This window comes from Populus alba, chromosome 1 (genome assembly GCF_005239225.2).
Source record: "Populus alba chromosome 1, ASM523922v2, whole genome shotgun sequence".
NCBI classification, from domain to species: domain Eukaryota; kingdom Viridiplantae; phylum Streptophyta; class Magnoliopsida; order Malpighiales; family Salicaceae; genus Populus; species Populus alba.
The window spans coordinates 12,679,746-12,698,786 of NC_133284.1; the positions used below are offsets into that span (position 1 = coordinate 12,679,746).

General features: G+C 29.4%; 3 protein-coding genes across 4 annotated transcripts; 1 reads left to right on the top strand and 2 right to left on the bottom strand.

Annotated features, from left to right (window-relative positions):
* Positions 1-432: 432 nt before the first annotated feature.
* Positions 433-2,677, bottom strand: LOC118039226 (uncharacterized). The gene is made up of 2 exons (XM_035045868.2): positions 2,502-2,677; positions 433-1,176 (listed from the first exon to the last, which is right to left on the bottom strand). Exons 1-2 carry the CDS (start codon positions 2,630-2,632, stop codon positions 699-701), a joined length of 609 nt encoding a protein of 202 aa, XP_034901759.1. The 5' UTR covers positions 2,633-2,677; the 3' UTR covers positions 433-698.
* Positions 2,678-8,660: 5,983 nt separating this feature from the next.
* Positions 8,661-9,648, top strand: LOC118039227 (uncharacterized). The gene is made up of 3 exons (XM_035045869.2): positions 8,661-9,071; positions 9,158-9,193; positions 9,290-9,648. The coding sequence occupies exons 1-3, from the start codon at positions 8,774-8,776 to the stop codon at positions 9,436-9,438; spliced, it is 483 nt and encodes a 160-aa protein (XP_034901760.1). The 5' UTR covers positions 8,661-8,773; the 3' UTR covers positions 9,439-9,648.
* A 1,655-nt stretch (positions 9,649-11,303) lies between these two features.
* On the bottom strand, positions 11,304-15,069 carry LOC118039228 (binding partner of ACD11 1). Of its 2 annotated transcripts, none has more exons than XM_035045870.2 (5): positions 14,912-15,069; positions 13,431-13,534; positions 13,266-13,341; positions 12,157-12,240; positions 11,304-12,077 (listed from the first exon to the last, which is right to left on the bottom strand). In XM_035045870.2, the coding sequence occupies exons 1-5, from the start codon at positions 14,915-14,917 to the stop codon at positions 11,505-11,507; spliced, it is 843 nt and encodes a 280-aa protein (XP_034901761.1). In that variant the 5' UTR covers positions 14,918-15,069; the 3' UTR covers positions 11,304-11,504. The 2 variants fall into 2 exon arrangements, with proteins under 2 accessions (XP_034901761.1, XP_073265690.1); XM_073409589.1 differs by lacking the exon at positions 14,912-15,069 and adding an exon at positions 13,663-13,805.
* Positions 15,070-19,041: the final 3,972 nt, after the last annotated feature.

The window sequence follows — 19,041 nt, forward strand, 5'->3', positions numbered from 1 at the left end:
CAGGGCCTCATTTGAAGCACCACAATGTGATGCTGGCCGCAACCAGTTCAGGCCAGGACACGATTTGGTAAGTCACGCTAATCCCGACATCGGTCTTGGCTTCACACAGCAGGGTTTGTTCGAACAGGCACAGTGTGGTCCTGGCTCCGGAGAGTGATGCCACTACAACATGGCGGGGTTCGCTGGTGGTTCGACAGCACATGGGCCTAATTCACCGGGGATTGTACCATGCGAAACAAAATCCCAGCAGTATAAGAATACTTGATGTTGTTATTTGATTTCTTACAAAATAATACTACAAAAATGGCAGTTGTTTTTTATATATATAATTGATTGATAGGTTCAGAAACTTGTTAATATTGTTATATGCGTCATTTCATAAGTCATCAGCATCATATATAATTGTTTAAGCAGCCGTACAACTCAAAAAACATTCAACAGGAAATCAATGAGGTCGAGTTAATGCAAATTCTAAGAAAAAAGGAGCTCTAAAGCATACACAACAACCAGAAAATAAAAGCGGAAATTTATTACCCACAAGGGGAAAAGAATTATAGGAAAAATGGTTTCGGCTATCAGTTTCAGCATGACTACGTTGTGTCCCCTCAAATTACACCTCAGCCAACTTCTAGCACAGTTCCATCTCAGAATCAAGCCAGACTCCACAAGAAACACAAAATAAAAAATACCTACCACTGTTAGTTTCGCAGCATATACCGCATCATGTCCTTCCGGAAAACCCCCCGAAACCCACATCCACCACCAATAATGTAGTTTGGCCTTGACATTCCAGGGCCCTGGATGCTCAAGTGCCTGTACTGTGTAAAAATCCCAGCAGGTCTTGATGGTCGCATCATCATTGCAATGGAAAATGGTTTTGACCACGTACTCCTTGGTGAGGTGAAAAGGTGCCTATAAGATTCTTGGCATCTAGATGTCCGGCCAATGCCCGAAGCTTTCAGGTGGGAAGTGTTGGTTACCTGGTTTGTAACATTCATATTTGAGCTAGCACCATTTGTGGGTTTCTCAGGTGAGGGACCCTGAATCTGAGCGGAAGGTTTCATTTGGTGCAGCCACCTCAGAATCCTGTTACCAAGATTTCGACCAACCTCTATGTCTCTTTGCTGTACATTCAGGTGAACCTTCAGAGCAACATCAAAAATAGCACGTGTTCGTCTATGAAGTTGGGAAAAGAAAGGAAAATGTGAGGTTTTTTTAAGCCCTAAAGTAGTTTCAAACTAGAGGCATGGAGATATACACGTACTAGCAACATAATGATACACAACATACAACAGCGATAGTAGCACCAGCAAGTAATAGATGCACAAACTGTACAAAATGGCATTTAAGCCAATCTGGTAATAAAATAGAAAGTTTAGCAGCAGTACAGTCGCACTGAAAGAACCTTCCAAGCCTTTAAGGCATCCAAATATGTCTCAATTGCATTAACTTCATCTATTCAAATCTTTAATAGACGTTCAAATAGTTGTCTGGACATCAAACAGTATACACTCTGTTAATGTTTGACATGCGTTATCAAAATCCATGGTATACTATTGAAGAAGTTTTTCCAAACCTCTATCTCAAAACTGATTGCTTAAAATACCGTAATTTTCTAATTGCGAGGACTTTAAGGCATAATCACCTTCTGGGATAAAATTGTATAGTCAATTATGTCAGAATTCAAATTAGAAAAGACACCCCCTTAGCATGCTTTCACTTCTTGACACCCTTGAAGTAGAGAGTGATATATGGAAATTATGGTTTGAAAGAGAAAATGAAACAAGTTCAGCAAACCCATTCTATAGTGTGCATGCATGTGTGGAAAAAACTCTAGCATAAGGGAAGGCGACCCACTAAGGAGATGCTGCCAATACACATTGCGCAACTATATACAGAAGACTACAGAGAGAAATTACAGAAGCAACGGTTAGGCACTGAACAAAGAAAATAATGATTAAAATGGAACTCAATGAATCTGATGGATGCTCCTGAAGCAGAGGAAAAACTGCAGTGTAGGTCTTCATTGCATTTTAAGCAAATCAAATCCATTTGGCAGCCTAATCAGCAAGATTAAGGAGATATACCGCCAATACCTGTGTATTTGTGTTCGATATTATGACAACCTCATTCACACCACCCCAATTTCCTCGAAGAACTATGTATTAAATGGTTAGAGACTTAAGAAGTAATGGGGAAATTCAATTATGTCTAAACCAGGCACTCCCTAGTCTCTATCAAACAAATCATAGACGAGCAAGATCATAAGAACATTGGTGCAGCTACTTCAAATATATCTTTATAAAATCCCACAAAAAAAGAATAAGTAAAATGGTCAATGAAAAAGCACTCCACAAATCAATTTCTATAGAAATGCATAGATCAAATACTGATTAGATCATATGTGTCATCAAAACAGAGTCATTCACTTACAAGAATCAAATGCATCAAAAGAGCTCGTCAATTAAACAACATTTCGACAAAATAGCAACAGCACATACCTCTGAACAAACTGACGAATCCTAGGGTACTTGGGGCTGATAATCCTAAGTTGAATCCTTGAAGCCAATTTGTAAGCCCGTTTCAAACCCAAAAAATACGCAGTTCCCAATGCGATCTCCCATAGCACCATCTTGTGTATCTGTTTCTCAAGAAACTTCTCCTTCTTTTGTTTGTGCACCGCATGAGCCCGTTTGTTACTGCATTACCGTGTTTTTTTAAAAAAAAAATATATATAAAATAATATTTTTTATTTTTTAAAATTTATTTTTATATATATTAAAATAATTTAAAAAACAAAAAACAATTGAATTTTCACCAAAACATTTTCTAATCGAAAAAGTAAACAGACCATAAAATGTTTGTTATAGTCTCTAATATTTAGGCTATGTTTATTTTTAAAAAAGTTGTTTTTGAAAAATTATTTTTTTAAATTTTTATATATTTATTTGTCATTTAAATAGTTGGTTCATGAAAAATACTTTCTAGTAAAAAAAAATTTGATTTGATTTTCAGGAAAGTGTTTTACTGAAAAATTTAGGCGAAAAACACTTTACGGAAGTCGTGAAAAATTTAGAAATGTTATGTTATTTGTTGATTATATCAAATTTGGTCCTTAAACTTTTGATTGCTATATATATTTTGTTTTGAATATTTATTTTTCCATTTCATCTCTTAAAATTTAATTTTTATATTAACTTTGGTCCTCATTTTTATAATTGTTATTTGCTTTTCACTTATCATTTTTTTATTGAAATTTTTTATCTATCAAATTTGATCCTCATTTTTTTTATTATTACTTATTTTATTTGAAATAATTTATGAAATATTAATTATTATTATTTTAATTTCTTCATCTTTTATTTTTTTTAATTTTTTAGATTTGATCTCTATTATTTTGATTATTATTTATTTTATTTGAGATAATTTATGAAATTATATTTTTTTTCAATTTTATTCTCATTCAACTTTTTAATTTGTAATATTTATTTCTCATTATTTTAATAAACTTGAGAAAAATAAAAAATTAATAAGTTATTTTTCAGTTTATTTTCCATGACATAATCAAACACTGTAAAATGTTTTCCAACTTATTTTTCATTACACTACTAAACATCAAAAAATAATTCACTTTTTTAAAAAAAAATTATTTTTCAGCAAATAAACGGGGCCTTAAATAATCGGTATTCTCATCATTCTATTTGAGATATGACAGGAAAAGAAAGGACAAATATTAAATATATCACTAAACTATTAGGATATTATCAATTCTATATCTAAATTATTTTTTATATCAATTTTACCAGTAAGTTATTTTGATAATAAATGACTTTTGTTTAAATACTTGATAAAAAAACGTTAAGTTCTCAACAAAATAACATCATTTCTTGCAAGAATAAATAATTTGGATAAAAATATGAATGGAAAGCCTTAAAAATAGATGAAAGTTCTTTATTTAGAATTTTTAAAAGTTAAATAGTAAAATTGATGCCAAAATTATTTGATGGTGACATTGGGACTACCAATATTGATGGGTGATATTTTTTAGACTTGTGAAAAAAGAAAAAAGTTCATGTGATTTGTGAGGGAAAATGTGTTATATAGAAAGTGTTATTGAATATGTTGTATAGAAAACACAAGATTAGATACTGAATTGAAAAAAAAATTGAAAACATAATATAATAAGGAAACGAAAAAAAAATAAGAAACTTATATTAGGAAAAGAGAACAAAATGTTAAATAGGAAAAATTAATTAAAAAAGTTATATTGAAAATATAGAAAATATACATTTTTTAAATAAATTAAGGGTATTATATTAATGATTTTATATATAATTATGAATATACATATGCGCCAGCGAAAAATAATATTTGGTGAACAAATTAATGCAACGTAAATGCCTTGCTGAGATTTTTTAGAAGGGTTTAGCGGTAAGAGCTTGTGAAATGATACCTTCTTTAAGCTTTTATCCCTTTTAAGGCCTTACTTTGAGCTTGGCGAACAATTCATCTATAACATGTTAAGCAGGAATAGGTTTCAATAAAAATATATATAAAAAAAATTGATATGGTATAATTCCGGTTAAAAACTTAAATTAACTCATAATCAATTGATTTTTTTTAATTTTTACTGTTTATTTTAAAAGTGATATTATTTTTATTTTTTATAAAATAAAAAATATATTTAAATTAACCCGAGCCAAGTCTACCTACTAGAATACAAGTATAGTGATCACAATTTCAAGAATGAAGACAGTGGCCTTCGGTAGATATATAATCTACATCTAAAGATCTAATATATGGAGGAAAAATACCTCTCATCAATCTTAGCTTTTGGGGCAAAAATCGGGTCTATTATAGTCTGCCAAGAGGAATGAATTATAACACCTGAGGGATGCTGGTTCTCTTGCAATCAAATGTGCTTCAACTTATCTGGTTTGAAATTTAGACCTCTTAAATTTTAAAGCTTCAGTTTTTTTTTTTTTTTTAAATGTTTGATTAAGCAACAAAAATGAAATATGAGGAGCATTGGCCTGTTATTCAATTATAAATCATTTTCTTTTGATTTATTCTGTCTTTATGCAAGTTTCACCATAGTCGTTCACAATATTAATTAAATTTTATTCTAAATAAAAAATTCTTAATATAGTTATAGTTCTCAAATAGTCCTTGAACTGGTATGGGCTCATGCTATTTAGTGTTCTATGATAAATTTATAAAATGAGTTATTATAAACTGCTCGAGTTATACAGCTAATTAAGTTTAATAAATTGACTTTATTTAAATTAAATGATGAAAAAAAATGACAATGATAATAAACAAACAAACAAAAAGGATCCTGATACCCTAAAAAAACATTTGAAGATATATAATTGAATAAAAAAAAAAACTAGAATTGAGTTAATATAAGATAGCAAAATAGATATGTAAACTGGATAATATGAGATGAGCTAACTCGTTTTTAACATTATAATTTTATTTTTTCTATTAAGAATTATTAGGTTTTTCTAGTTTATTTTCTATTTGAAGGAATAATTTTTTTTACTTTTATTCTTCTTCTATTCAATATTAATAGGGTTCCTATTCACTTGCCTTTTGGCAAATGAGACATAGATAAATAGAAATTAAATATTTTAGGTGTTTTTCTATACCATCTATGCCAATATTTTTCTAAAATAAATTCATTGTTTCAATACTTATTAACATGTGTTTTTGAGATTACTGTTGATTACTATAATGGAGGATCTTTTTAGATCTTCCATGCACTCCATGTTGATTACACTCCGAGACATATTATATTTAGGAAGTAAACACATAATTTACTGAAGTCTTGTTAACTACATATTTATTTTAGAATGAATTATATCATTGGCCTGTGCTGTGTTACAAGATAGATTAATTTTGTTAACGTAACAAATATATATAAATATTGCTAACTTGTTTTTTAATAAAAAAAAAAATATGAATTCAAAATATGATGCATGATCAATGTTATTTTTTAAAATATATATACTATAATATATTGAATAATACTTTTTAAAAAATATTAAGATGACGGCATATTAGATCGATCATGATTAACCTGTTAAATATACGATCCAGGTCATAATAACCTTATAAAAAGCAAATTAAAGTAAAATATGAAGGTTAATTTCTAATCAATTCAATGTTAGCGGATGAAATTAATATATATATATATATATATATTATATTGAATTAAAATAAAGATAAGTCAACCAAGATTAACATGTTAAACATGCAACTTGCATTATAAGATTGAGATAATCCTATAAAAAGCAAATAAAAAAAATATGAAGTTCAATTTCTAACTAACCTAATATTGAACAATGGAATCTGAAAAAAATTAAATAAAAAAAAATAAAAACAACAAAAGTCAACTCGAGCTAAATTGTTAAACATGGGACATGGATCATGAAATTAAGATAACTTCAAAAGAATTAAATAAAAACAATTATGAAGGTCATTTTCAATAGCCCTAATATGGAAGTTTGAAATCAAGAAAAAAATAACTAAATTCATAAGACTGCGATAACTCCATAAAGAGCAAATTGAAAACAATTACGAAGTTCAATTCCCAAATAACATAATATTAAAGGATAAATTAAAAAAATAAATAAAAGATTGAGTTGTTGGAGGGTGTATTTAAAAAAAATCAATTAAAAAGGGATAAAAAAAGAGAACAAAATCAATTTAGGTCAACCTGCAAAACCTATTATCTGGGTTATGAAATCATAATAATCATATAAAGGAAAAAAATATAAAGCCTAATGAAAAAAAATTCAATTAATAAAGGAAAAAAAGATTACCATAGTCAATTTAGATCAGCCTACTAAACCCACAATTTTGATCATGAGATCTAAATAATCCCATAAAAAAATATTTAAAGTCTAATTTCCAAGCAACTCAATATTAAATGATGAAATTCATTAATTAGAAAAGATAAAAAAAAAATAACTCAAGTTAAAAATAAATTGAGTCTTGAGATTATGATAAATTTATAAAAGCAAATAAAAAAAATCACAAAACTCCATTTCCAACATGTTTAACATTAAAGATTAAAAATAAGAAAAAAAATCATGAGATTGGTATATAACCTAATATAAAAAAATTGAAGAAGAATTATGTAGTCCAATATTTAAAACAATATAATATTAAAAGATATAATTAAAAAAAATAAAATACTATTTTAATTAATAGTGTTTTATGTGTGTGGTTGCTGTGATGTAGTCATATCTTTTAATATTTTATTAATATATCATTGAAAAATTTCTTAAAAACATGATTAAGAAGTATATTTAAATTCAATCTAATATTTTGATGACAGTGAAGTAATTTTTATTTTTTAGTGAAATTCAGATGACGTATACGCGGAGTCACACTTTTGGATCCACCATGTAAACTAAACATAGTACACTCGTGGATAATACAAATGAGTGGATAATACATGAGTAGTTGGGTGGTAGGGACCACTTCTTACAAAAAAGATGAAATACCATGACAAATATAATGGCTGACAATAAAAAATAAATAAAAGTTGAGGAACACGAAAATGTGTACACGTGTGTGTGTCTAGTTGTGAGTTCTGCTATTATTCTTTATTTTTAGCTTATTGTTGCCGCCTCCCACAAAGAAATAGTCCAAAGAAGACATCCTCCACCAGCGCCTAAAGCACAAGATATATATATATATATATATATATATATATATATATATATATATATATATATGTCTCTAGTTGCAAGTTATACTATTATTCTTTATTTTTAGTTTCTTTATAAACTGCTTTCAAATTTTATTTCTTAAAGAAAATAAAAACACAATTAAAATAAAATATCTTAAAACTTACTTGGTAATGTGGTATAAAATATTTTTAAAGTATTTTTTTAATTTTTTATATCAGTATATAAAAATACTAAAAAAAATATTTAAAAACCCCTTAAAATTTAATGTTTTTTTTTTTTAAAAAAAAATTTTAAAAGCAAATGTTTTTTATTTAACATGAACTTTGAAAACCGACCCTATAGCCTACAAACATTTTTTTTTTTTTAATGACTCAGCCCCCACCCTATCAACCGTCAACCTAAAAAGCATAACAAATTGACCCAAAAAATTAATTCATTTTTCCCTTAACAAAAAAAAATCAAAAGCAAAGCCCATACACAACAGTAACAATTTAACACCCACCTTTGACCCTCCTATTCATTAAAAAAAAAAAAATCGCATTCCATATTTGACGTTGTCAAAAATTAAGAGATAATAAAGTTTATTATAAATCAAGATTTTTAAAGATATTGTATAGCATAATTACAAGAAAATCCAAAATATTTTATTTTTATTTAATCAAAGACTCTCTCACAAAAAAAATTATCACAACCCTTTATATATATAAAAAAAAAACTAGAAAACAATATCTATCAATACATTTTAGGAAAAATAAAAATTATAAAACTATACATTTCAAATAAAAAAACTTAATAATACTAAGTCAAAAAATAAAATTATTAAACTAAAAAAACTAAAAAAAAAACATTTATTTTATCGAACAGATAGCATGACTTTTTTATATATATGAAACCATATATTGTTTTTTTATAATAAATAAAAAAGGAAAATTATTGGCATAGAAGATTAACCGGCAAGTAAACAACAGCTCACAAAACAACTCTCTTGTTAGACACCCAGAGCGTATTGGCTAAACAAATCAATAAAAAGCAAGCAATCCTTCTCCCTATTCGGTCTCTGTCTCTGAAGAATGCAAAGACAATCTCTAGGCTCACCAATAACCAAGCTCCACCCCCATGGAGGAGCCGATGCTCTTTTATCAAACGACACTAAACCAGTAATCAAAGACCTGCCTCCTTCTACTTCACTCGCACCCGACGCTGACGACTTAGATCACAAATCAACAAAACCACGCCGATTCTTTTCTTCTTCATCGGTACTTTCATCTGCGCCTCCAAAACCAGAGAAACTCATTCACCTTATTCCTTTCCTCACCCTCTTTTGTTTCCTTGTCCTCTTCCTTGTCTCCCATACTCCTTCTCAGTCAGGTACTAATAAATTAAAAACATTAACTGTCTAGATTTTTCTTAATTAGTTTTTTTTGAAAAACAAAATATCTGTTTGTTTGTTGCAGATTTGGCTCAGTTTAATGGATTCTCTAACCATATAGGTACAATGCAGTTTCTGAATTAATCTTATTCTCTTTTATTTTTAATGTTTTGGTATTTTATTTTTATTATTTTTATTTTCTGAGTTGTGATGGTAGAAGCAGCGAGTGAGAGCATTGGTGGATTAAGTGAGGTCCGAAGAGGCGCTGTCTTGGCAAATCGAAGTTTCGGAAACCTGCAGGAGATTGCTGCCGACGAACTCACCTCCCTCAAATATCGCTTTCACCGAAAACTCGCCCATTTCTAAGCCGCCTTTTTTGGTTCTCTCTTTTTATTACCCCTGCTGCCCGTCTCTCACAGCGCATCGCACGTGCGATGTCTGCTTGCTTACACTTGCGTGTTATACACACACGCTCGCACGTATTCATTTAATTAAATTCCATGTGATATTTTTTTAAGAACAATGATGTTTATTTACGTTCGGCGAAGAGGACCTCTGTTTACAGCGCTTGTTTCATCGTTTTTATTGAAAAGCATGGCTAGCAAGAGATTTTTCTCGGAGAAATATAGATAAAAACAAGAATACAATGCTATGAGGAGTGCGTACGTTAGTATTGTAGCGATGAAGTATGTTAGAGTGCGCCTAAAGCGGTGATTGGGATCCAGCTGGAGAAGTGGACCGTTATGGCAGTTATGGCAGTATGTACTTTCCTCCAATTGGGGTTGAGAAAGCCAGCTGGAAAGTAGGGTGGCGTGTACTCTCTGATGGTATCAGGTACTCAGTCACAGTTGCCCATGACTTTTTCTTAATCTTTGTTAAGTAAACTGCTTCGATAACCTATGCCCCAATTGCATGGTTGTTTCATGATGCCATGGTGATCTTACCTTTTCAGTTTTTCGCCGACTAAATTGGTTTTTGAAAATTAGTTTTAAAATTTTAAATGTTTGTTTATCATTAATAATAAATATTCTCAGTAAAAAGCATTTAATTTATTTTTAGAAAAGTTCTTTCATTTTATTTTAAAGAAAAAACATAAAGATGTAAAAAATTTAAAAAATATTTTGTTATTTTTTATTTATATCAAATTTAACCTTTAATTTTTGGATTGCTATATATATATATATATTTTTTTTCTCTTAGAATTTTATTTTTATATTAATTTAGTTTTAGTTTTTTTTTATCTTATTTTTTGTAATCGAAACTTTTTATTTATCAGATTTAGTTCTTATTATTTTAATTTTTATTTACTTTATTTGAAATGATTTATAAAATTATTTTATTATTCTTCAGCTTTTTTATTTGTTAAATTTGTTTTTAATTTTTTTAAACTTAAAAAAATAAAACATTAATAAGTTATTTTTTAATTTATTTTTTACGACTTAGTCAAATATTAAAAAATATTCTCCAACTTATTTTTTATAATACTATTAAATATTAAAAATAATTTATTTTTATGAATTTACTTTCAATAAAAATTATTATTTTTAAATAATTATTTTTCAGCAAACAAATTATTATCTTAACTGTTTCATTATTTCAATTTTACTGTTTTCTATGGTCCTAGTCCCCCCTAGGTTGTATCATTTTTTAAAAAAATGTATGTCTTGAGAAATTATTTAATATTATTATTAAACTTAATCTAATAAATCAACCTTGAAATCTTTCTATTTGATTTTTTATTTAAAATTATATTATATTAAAATTGTAACAATAAGATCCAATCGACTTAGAGGTGTTTAAGAATGATAACAATTATTTTTTAAAGTGTTTTTTATCTTAAAAATACATCAAACTAATATTTTTTTTATTTTTTTAAAATTACTTTTTACATCAATACATTAATACAGACAATTAAAAAATTAAAAAAAAATTATTTTTTTATAAATGTTGTTTGGAACACAATTCATAACCGCTTAAATAGTCCAAAAATAACTTGAATAACAGTTAAAAAAAGTCTCAAAATAAAATTGCAAAAAGAAAAATAGGGTGAAATTGATTAAAAAAAATTCCCGAAATTCTTTCTCTATCAAATGAATGCCTTTATTTTGCCCAACATTTCTCCAAATGAAGTCATAAGACCAGGAGTACCAGTTGCTATGCCTCTAGCATAGCATCAAGTAAGTTTATTTCGTATATGACTAGAAATCAAGAACCCTCGGTGAGAAAGAAAATAACAGAAACAACAAGATTTAACGAAATTTTGTACATTGTCATTCTGGGGGAAGAAGTCGAGACATTGCATGCAATCTAATCCAACTAATTGGAGCAACCAGTCCTACATTCACAGCTTTTTCCATGCTGAAAGAACTCCAGCATGTAATCAAGAGACAATAAAATACAAACGTTCTACTTGAAAAATTTACAACTGTAAATCAAAGAATCAAACCTTGCGCGGGTGGAGGCTTGGACGGCTTCTGGTCACTTGCACCGGATGCTTTGGGAGACTCGGATAGGTGGACCTGAGCAAAGTCATCCACCATTTTCCTCTTTTGTTCCTCTTCAGCCATTCCTACCTTTTCTTTTGCCTTCTGGCCAACATCCCCAGCTGCCTTGGCAACCTTATTGAATGCACCAGTCACCCAAGCAGCCCCAGTAAACACGTACCTATTACTCATTATGGCAGATCCTGCGGTACTGACTTTCTGCTCCGCAGCTGCAAATGCTGATTTGGTTTTCTCAGAAACCTGAAATTTCTGGTCCACTTCCCGGACTTTGTCACCGACAACAGTGGTGCCAGCACTAATCTTCTCAGTGAGACCTATCTTTTTGTCAAAAGAAACAACTTTAGCTGAGGCTGTCGAAGTCAACTGGTGCTTCTCATCAAAACCCTTTGCTTTGTTGATTGCATCTTTGCCCAAGATGAAACCCTTTGCAAGCATGCCACTAACCACATCTTCTGCCTTCCGCAAAGCTGATTCATCACCAGGAGCTTTATTTCCTGTTGCCTGCAGATGGTTGGGTATAACCAGTTCAGTAAAGTGCTAGGGTTTATCAGCTAACAGAAGTTCAGTACAACATTCTTACAGAGAGTTCTGCTAAAGCAGCAGGTGGAAGCTGGTAATCTGGATCCAAAGTCACAGTGACAGAAAGGTCAACTATTGTTGCTCCCTGACATAAAAAACAGTTTAGAGCAATACCTACTATGTTGCTTAAGAAAAGCAGACCATGTATATTCAGAAAAACCCTATCAACTTCGAAAATAGCTCAGTTATCTGTGAAAAGTTTTCTTACAGAGCTTTAAGAAAGCAATTTACCGAGGAGGTAACTGATTTCCCAAAGAAACTAGTGATATGGAAGACAAAGTACCCCTCTACATTGTTCTTTTGAATGGGAGGCAGATTGAAGTAAGATTTTGAATACTGATAACCTACAGAAGGAGGGGAACAATGTTGGTGAATCGGTGCTATCATCTTAAGGGATGGATCTTGTCAAACACCTGTTGCTACACTAATTTTGACCTAAAAGCACTTTACAAGCTATTGAATGGTGATGAGTGCCACTCTCATCATACACAAGTTCTGGAAGGAGAAGCTAGGGGTGGAGGTTTTATGAAGGAAACAAGATGGCTATGGTACTATCTCATTAAGTTATATTTTGGTTGCAAAGGAACAGAAATGGCATTGGCAAGGGAAGAGGCTTCTCTATTAGGACTTCAAGTTAACGGAATGCAGATGAAGCTTTTATAAATGTAACCAACACAGCATAGTTTATAGACTCATTATTTTGAATATAAATTTTTCCTTCTATGTAAACTGACAGCCCTCTTGGACCTTTTTAATAAATTTCCTTCGCTTATCAAAAGAAATATGAGAAGCCATTGGATCACAGAGATTAGGCTCCAAAAAACAAATAATGTTCTTTTTTTCCAATGGATGACAGTTTTGCGATGATCATCCTGTGATCATTGCTGACATAATATTGCAAGTTAAACAACAACGCTTCAAGCATGATCTGAACACACAAAATCCTATGACTTCAGAAGCAAATATTCTCAATAAAAGAGGATTCTGTATCGTGATCATTTCCCTTCAAGGGGAAAAAGACATTAATTGAACTCATGAGGCAAAATCAATGCACATAAAAAGAAATGGCCCATTAATCTAATGGTGATGCAGGTACTGAAATATAATTACCGAGAGAAGAACAGCAGTGTCTGCTCCTTGAGAATCTTTGAAGGTAACATATGCAATTTGAGATCGCTCATTATCACTGTACAAGCATAACAGATGGTATTCAAACAACAGAGAAAAATGGAAGAAAGAGTAGGGGAGAGAATATGGAAATGAACAGCACAATACCTTTTCATCTCAACATATTCAATATCACCAGAAAAAGAAAAGAATTCTTTGAGGTCTCGCTCAGATGCTCCTAAGGAAACATTGCTGACTTTTACTGTTTTTACCTGCAAAAAAGAAAAGGTAATGAAAAAATCAGTGCCCTGTGGAGCCATAATGACAAATAAGGATGGCAAGCACAGCTCATAAACTAGAAATCTCAGACTTGAATAATAGAATGACTATGGAAAATTACATCAAAGCAAGGGCCTGTAAGGTTGAAACGAAATCCTAAGCCCCGATATTATATAGATTTGCAAAGAGTGACTCACAGTATCAACTGTCACCTAAGGCCCTAATAAAAAAATAATAAAAAATAAGCTTTGCTGCTCCACTGCCAGGTCTAAGAATAAGAAAAAATCTCTACAATGAAACCCTAAGAAATATCAGTAATCCAGAAAGAAGGAAAGGGATGAAATAGAGAAAAGAAAATGCAAAGACCGTGTGAAAGAATTCTGGACAAAGAAAACTGCACCAAAAGACATGAAGCGCATCAAACTGACTGAAAATCCAAATCTAGCAAGGTAAAATAAGTGTAGTGGCAATCAGGCCAGCCTCTTGTTCTTCTTGTATGCTTGGTGGCTAATCTCCATTCGCAATCACACTTTCACACATAAAATATTTAGTTCAAGGGTCTAGTTTTTTGCTTCTGGTTTGTGGTAGCTTAATGGTCCACTAGCCCTGGCTACACCTTAACATATTCAAATAAAGATGGAGAAATTATAGTCCAAATATTCTTAAGCCTCAGTTAACAAAAATTGCCTTGCAAAATTTTAACTTAACCATTATTTTGCATGAATAGACATGGTTTTAGAAACAATTACGAACTTCATCCCAATCTAATATAAAAAGTGAAGAAACCAATCAGAATAACGATTACTGGTGGGATCTTGCTTAGTCTCCAATATTTCATTTCCATGTTACTGTGCGAGCCAAAAATGAAGGATCACTCACAATTTTCACAATCAAAGCTCCAATTATGAGAAACTAATGGACTACAAATCCTTCTTAGACTCCACATCCGTAACTAGAAATTAAATAAACCTATGATTGCTATGATCTAGTAATACAAACCAAGCCACTAAACTTCCTCGTCGCAAGCATTGAGGCCATTGAAAGATTTATCCCGCACTAATACACTCATCCTCACCGAACAAAGATATATTTTAGTATCAGCAAATCATATCGGTATCAATCGAGATAAGAAATTAATAATGAAAATCTAATATTTCAGTAACCAAACAAACAAAAATATCTTTAGAAACAACGCATACAAATAAACCAAAAAAATAATTTATAGCAAGCAACAAAGCTTTAAGATTGACCAAAAAATAAATAGCAAAGCAGAAAATAGATCTATGCATATTAATCAATCAGAGATCGAAATTGCTCGATTCAGAATAAATTAAGAACAAAAAAAAATACAAGGACGTGATGCTACTGACCGACATGGCGAGCTGCGTTGAAAAGAGAGGGGAAGGACGGGAGCTGTTAAAAGAGGACGAGAGAAGAGTTTGTTTCGTAAGGAGAAGAGAGGGAGAGATTATAAGAAGGGGGAGGTTAAAAAAATAGATCTATGTTTCGTAAGGACTGATGCCGGCAGTCGCGGCACGTGAGAGATTGATTAGCATTGCTGCTGTAAGTAACCGCGGCTTTTTTCTTTTCTTTTTCTTTTTCTTTTTTTAAATAAAAACAGGAGCAGTTTATGATTTTATAAGTGGTCAAGTGAACATGTTTTGATTTGGTTTCGAAATTCAATTATCAACATAGATGTATGATAATTGAAGCACTATACCTTATTTTATTTTTTCACCAAGAAGATGCATGTGTAGAAAATAATTGCTTTTGTTGTGGATCATATACATATAAAAATTGATATAAAAAAATATTCAATAGTTGTTAATCTATTTTTAGTAATAAATAAATAAATTATATAAAGATTAATCTTATGTAGCTTGGTCAATTTTGTAAATTTAAAGATAACTTGAAATACTGATAAAAATATAGTTTGAGTAAAAACAATTAAAGCAATATCTTTTTTTAATTATTGAAACGATAAAATATTAGATTCATTTGGATCAACTTTTTAAATCCATTACTTGATTCATAAGACCCTAATAACCTTGTAAATAGTAAATAAATTTTTTTTATTAAACTTAATTCTAAATTAACCCAGTGTTGATAGATGAGATTGAAAACAATATTCAACCCACATAAAATTAATCATGAGATCGAGATTGCCCCACATAAAATATGTTAAAATAAATTATGAAACTCAATTTTCAATCAAATTAATGTTGAAATTGAAAATAATATTCAACTAAAAACATTAGTCACATCAACCAGGGTTAACCTTTCAAAAATTGATCATGAGACCGAGATAACCTCATAGAAAATATATTAAAATAAATTATAAAACTCAATTCTCAATCAAATTAATGTTGAATAATAAAATTAAAAATATATCAAATAAAAAAACATAAAAAAAGCACTCGAGTCAACCAACCAAACTCGTGCTTCGAGTCATAAAACCATAATAACCTCATAAAAACAAACTTAAACAAATAATAAAGCATAATTCTCAATCAACTCAATATTAAAAGATAAAATTAAAAAAACAAATCAACTAAAAAAGGGGGGGACATGAGTCAATTGGCCTAACTTGCGATTTATATCATAAGATCGTGATACCCCTATAGAAAGCAAATAAAAAAAATATATGAATCTCAATTCTCAATCAATTCAATATTAAAGAATTAAATTGAAAAAAAAAATGATCTAAATCAACCCGGGTTAACTTATCATACCCAAATAAAAAAGATCGATGTGACTTCATATATATATATCCAAACCTCGATCAACTCATTATTAAATGATGAAATTGAAAAACAATATTCTATTAAAAAAATAATCATAAAAAAATCACGAGTCACCCTAGCTAACCCGCAACTCACGACTAGGTTATGAGATCGTGACAACTCCAAAGAAAGTAAATAAAAATAATAATTATAAAACTCAATTCTCAATCAACTTAGTGTTAAAGGATGAAGTTGAGAAAAAAAAAATTTAAAATGACAAAAAAAACTCGAGTAAAAATGTCTAGCCTGTAAAACTCACGATCCAAATTATAAAATCGAAATAATTTCATTAAAAATAAATCGAAAGAAATTATGAAGTATATCACTTATTAAAATTAATATTAAATGATAAAATTAAAAAATTCTTTTAAAAATTTATATCAAGAATTTCCGTGCATGTTAAATTTAATATTATTCATGATTCTCTAGCTTCATATGGTTATGTCTAAATTTTCTAAGAAGTGTTGAATTGAACATTTTAAATTTTGGAAAAAAATATATTCAAGTACCCATGTAAAAACACTTCCCCGTCCTCCTATATATACTGTTAAAAAAAACAGGGTTCATAAAACAATTGTTTAGTTGTCGTTTTTGTCGCAACAACTTCTTTCCTTGTGTTTATTTTTAGTTTATATTATATTATTTTGTTTCTTGAAACCAGTATTTAGGTACATGAAGTCATCTATCCATTTTTATTTTTTGATAAATAAATGATTGATAATATATTATAATTTTATGGAAGAGTTTGATATTAATTGGTAGTTTTGAATATATATCTTATCAACATGATTGATTGTTGTTTAGATTTGAAAACTTCAGGGAGTTCTTTCTATCACCTATATTATCAAAAACATGATCAATCGTTTATCTGTAAACTGTCTTACATTATTGGTGTAGTTAGGTGGAGAAAAAAATCCAAACACTGATTAAATAAAAAAAAAATAACTGAAAAAATAAACCGTGAAAAAAATAGATTAAATTAATTAAAATTTTAGAAAAACTAACCGGTTCAGTTCGGTTACATAAGTCTGAAATTGAAAAAACCGAACCGAATTCAAACAAAAAAAAATCAAAACAAAACTGAGCAAAACCGGTTTGAATCGAGTTTTGTTTTAAAAATAAACCGAAACCGATCGGCTTGAACCGTTTTTGTTTTTTATTTTTTTAAAAAATCAAATTAATTATTTTTTTTTTATAAAAACTGAACCGAAAATGATCACTCCTAGATGTAGTGTTGTCATATACATTTTCTCATAGAAAATTATGTTTTTTCTTTCAAGATGCAGTGCGAGAATAATAATTTATTTGTACTTTTATTTAATATTGATGAAATTACTGTTGATATATATATATATATATATATATATATATATATATATATATATTCCAACCTCGAAGTCGAAAATTAAATGGACAACTTATGCATAAAATTGTAATAGCGGGGATCCAAAGTTGTTTGATTTGGTTATATAGAATAGAGAAGTAAACCGTTGAGAAATTGAGTGTGAGGTAGATCGTATGATTCTGTAATGATTTTTATTTACTTCGAAACAATAATTTATCTTAATAGCCAATATTCTAGCAATTTTTTCTTACTGCTTTCATAGAAATAAATGATAAAATTAACTTGATCCATGCTATCTAGAAATCAATTCATTTTAAGAGCAATGATTTTAATCAACAATTTAAATAAATGCATTTGTAATTGGCTTGGTATAATTAAATAATCATTGTTTGATTGTCACTTTTATCTATACCTTAAAGTTGAATGGTATCGAAATAAATCACGGTGTTAATTACAAATATTTTTTAAATGTTTTGGTATAAATACTATGCTAGTGTTTATTCTTCACCTCCTTGTATTTTATTATGGATTTTATTATTCAATTTTTTTTTATCCTGATCTTTAATTTATTTATTTATTACAATTGCATCTTTTAGGGCATGATTAAAAGATAATTTAATCATATTTGTTAACTAAATAAAAAATTGAAAGATAGATGAGAAATTTTTTTTTTTAAAAAAAATCACAAATGGGTGATGCTTTCAAAGTTATCACAAAATGTTTACTTTAGTCCCCAAACTTTACAAATTATACATGGTTGATCCCTCAATAGTTTTTCAATTCAATTTTGATATAAAATTTTATTTTATTATTTTTTCAGTTTTTGGTTGTAGATGGAAAGGAGGCTAGATTTTGAAGATAGAGAAAAAAAAATCAATATTGACACCAATTTTGGCCATAAAAAGATCGATCTTGATGTCAAAAGGTTTCATTTGATGAAAAAAGTTTAAATTTCTCACCTTTAAATTACCTTAAAAACCAAATCCAAGCTAAGAAAACCTTTTTGTTTCGGATTGATTTTTGGTTTTTTGTATAGGTTTTTTTGTTTTTTTTTTTTAAGGCCATTTATGAGTTTTTTTCAAGGTTTTTTTATTTTTTATATTTTCTAGGTGTTTTTTATCAAAATATGTTGAAAATGAGTTTTTAAGTAAAAACAAAACATAGACCTTGTTTTCCTGGTTACAACGGTGATTGGAATCTGGAAAATACCAGGCAACGTGTCAAAACGAAGCATTGTTTGGATATTGTTTTTTCAAAACATAGGCCTTAACTCGAGCCCTTTTTAAATAGGCCATACTCAACATTGTCTAACATTTTTTTTTTAAAAAAAATTTCTTCCATTCATAAAAAATCATGCTTTTTAAAAGTAATT